Consider the following 2,750-nt stretch of genomic DNA (forward strand, 5'->3'; position numbering starts at 1 on the left):
GCACGTGGCTCAGGGCGTGGGGGCCGCGCTGTGGCGCTTCGCTGTGGGAGGGGCCGCTGGGTGAGCACCGGCCTCGTCTGCACTGCGGGCTCCTGGTTGCGAGTGTCCCCGTGGGGCCTGTGCGGTGGGGACTCTGGGCTGCCTCTGCCTTTTCTGTGTGGGTGTGAAGCTTGCTGCTTCTCGTATGAACTTCAGCTTCTAAAGAAAGAAAAACACACGTGTACGCGTGACATCCACGCGTGTACACTCTAGCGAATCTCGCTGGCTGGGCGGGGACAGTAGTGTCTCCCCCGAAGTTTGCTTTCATGCTTGTCGATGCTGTGAGAACTGTCCAAGCACAGGGTTTTCCGTGTCACGTACTATTTAAAATAGCACCTCGTTATTTGGCCAAATACTTGTATTTTTACCATGCCTCCTCAACGTGTGAAGGAAGCTGTTTCCGGAATATTAGACATCCCAGAAGGAACTGGCAGTGCGGGCTGTGATGAGAGGCCTGAGGCTGTTGTTCCTGTGGAATTCAGTGTTTGCTGTAAAGCAGTTTGGAAAGCGAGACTTTCTAAGGCGTTGCCCCTTCGCTCCGGGCTCTTGGGTTCAGGGCTACCGTTTTCCTGCATGGCAGTTTTCCTGCTTCGGTTAGCTGGCCGAGGGTGTTTTAAGATCTTTTTTTTCATGCTGCACAAGCATGGTCTTTACCTCAGGGCGGAACTGTGTGCCTCCCTTTGGTTATACCCACCCCTTAACGTCTTAGCAGGCGTCTCGGACGTTGCTGTCCCTTCACAGCACGCTTTGGGAAGCTGGTGACGGAAGCCCAGTCAAATGGGAAACTGAAGGACGATATCCCCATCCGTTTTCTCAGTGGCCCCGTTATTAATGACGCGAATGCACTCGCTCATGTCTGAGACAAAGGCAGAGGCCGACCGCGAGGGAAGCTTCACGCGGTGCTTTTATGAACATTGCGGGGGGTTTTAACCAGACTTTAGCTTACGTTTAAAAAGCATTTGAAAAACAAAATCTTCATACAGTGCTGTGTTTCCAATAAGTTCTCTTACTTGAAAACTGCTTTGCAAGAAAAATGATTCACTTTTTGTCTCCCATCCTGTGGCCACCTGCCCTCCCAGGAGAAATGTCAAGTTCTCTTAGTTTGAACAAAAAAACCTCTGGAGAATAATTTATTTTTTCACCCTGCCAGCCCCGGCCCAGTGTGCCGCAGTGACCCGCTGGTGGCCACTTGTGTCTGCGGCCGTGGGCCAGCAGTGCACACGCTCTCTCCCCTCGCCCCGCAGGTTTTCCCATCACATGATCCCTGGTCCCCCCGGTGCCCACACAACTGGCATCCCGCACCCAGCTATTGTCACACCTCAGGTCAAACAGGAGCACCCCCACAGTGACAGCGACCTAATGCACGTGTGAGTAGCCCCCACCCCTCCCTGAGCCCCAAGGCCTGCCCCCGAGTGCGGCGGGGATCTGGTCCTGAGACGGAGGTGCCTGGCCTCTTCGGGATGGGGCCCCACAGGCTTCAGTTCAGCTCAGAAGGTGGGGACCCAAGAGTCCCTGGGCAGGGCATGGGGCCCTCCTGGGGACGCAGCGACCTCGGGCTCCTGCGACACAGGATTCAGGGGAGGAGCACGCGTGAAGCTCAGGGTCCCTGCAGGCTGGTGCTGAAGCGGGGCCCAGGCCTCAGCATCTGGGGTCCTTGCAGGGGATAGGGTGTGTGCCTATCCAGAAGCCTCCGCTGATGTGTGAGCAGGCGGCAGGCGTGTGTGTGCGTACATGTGCACACGTGCATGTGTTTGGGGGTAGAGTCAGAATTCTCAATGGCTTCTCAGGAAGGCCCTTCACCCCCAGACACTGGGAAGAGGGGGCGGCTCCTCATCCCCAGGCCCCTCTGGTGGCTCAGTGCCGGGAGAGCGGGCGGTCCTCTCCCTAGGGTGCCGTAGGGTGCATAGGAACCCTGCACTGTCCCACGCCCTGGGCCAGGAGCTGACTTGGGAGCAGGCCGGGCTCACCCTGTAAACCAGACACCCCATCTCTCCCTCCTGTGGGACCTCACACCCACACTGCCCCGTGCGCCTTTTAGGAAGCCTCAGCACGAACAGAGAAAGGAGCAGGAGCCAAAAAGACCTCACATTAAGAAGCCTCTGAACGCGTTCATGTTGTACATGAAGGAGATGCGGGCCAACGTGGTGGCCGAGTGCACGCTGAAGGAGAGCGCAGCCATCAACCAGATCTTGGGCAGGAGGGTGAGTAGAGGCGCCAGGTGTGAGGACGCGCTGACACTGGCCACATCGGGAGGGAGGGCCAAGTCCGGCCACGCAGGTGCCCAGGGCCAGCAGGCGCTGTGTGGCGGCACCCGGGAGGCTGCGGGAGCAGCAGCTGTCTTTCTCGTTGTCCTCTAAACAAACATCTATCAGGTGTCCTCTTGCGCTGGGCGGGAAGTGAGGGCCGTTAGGTGAGGACACAGACGTGGGCCTCGCTTTTCTGGGGCATCAGGTTTGGTGACAGGGTAGAGACGTCGAATGATCGCCTCATAACGCGGGATTTGTGCAGAACACGTGAGGCCGAGCGAGCAGCAGGGCTGGGGGCCTCTGAGCAGCGGCAGCTGCACCGTCCTGTGGGGGCCTCCACATCGAGGGGCTCCCGGCCCTGTGCGCATCCCTGCCCCACCGGCCGGGGGCAAAGCCTGGGGCCGTCCGCTGAGTGCTTTCTGTGGAATCTGAAATGGCTTTGCTTAGGTATCTGAAGAGCGGCCA

At 58.5% G+C, this 2,750-nt stretch overlaps 1 protein-coding gene across 8 annotated transcripts in view; it reads left to right on the forward strand.

The window, feature by feature from the left end:
- Window positions 1-2,750, forward strand: part of Lef1 (lymphoid enhancer binding factor 1) — an 86,372-nt gene that overhangs the window by 65,959 nt on the left and 17,663 nt on the right. For all 8 annotated transcript variants that reach the window (XM_010641535.3, XM_010641538.3, XM_010641536.3 and 5 more), the window contains 2 exons: window positions 1,284-1,406; window positions 2,078-2,240. In XM_010641535.3, coding sequence (XP_010639837.1) covers window positions 1,284-1,406; window positions 2,078-2,240 — 286 coding nt within the window. The remainder of the gene's footprint in view (window positions 1-1,283; window positions 1,407-2,077; window positions 2,241-2,750) is intronic.

This window comes from Fukomys damarensis, unplaced genomic scaffold, assembly GCF_012274545.1.
Source record: "Fukomys damarensis isolate Sample0158 unplaced genomic scaffold, DMR_v1.0_HiC HiC_scaffold_25, whole genome shotgun sequence".
Lineage (NCBI taxonomy): Eukaryota > Metazoa > Chordata > Mammalia > Rodentia > Bathyergidae > Fukomys > Fukomys damarensis.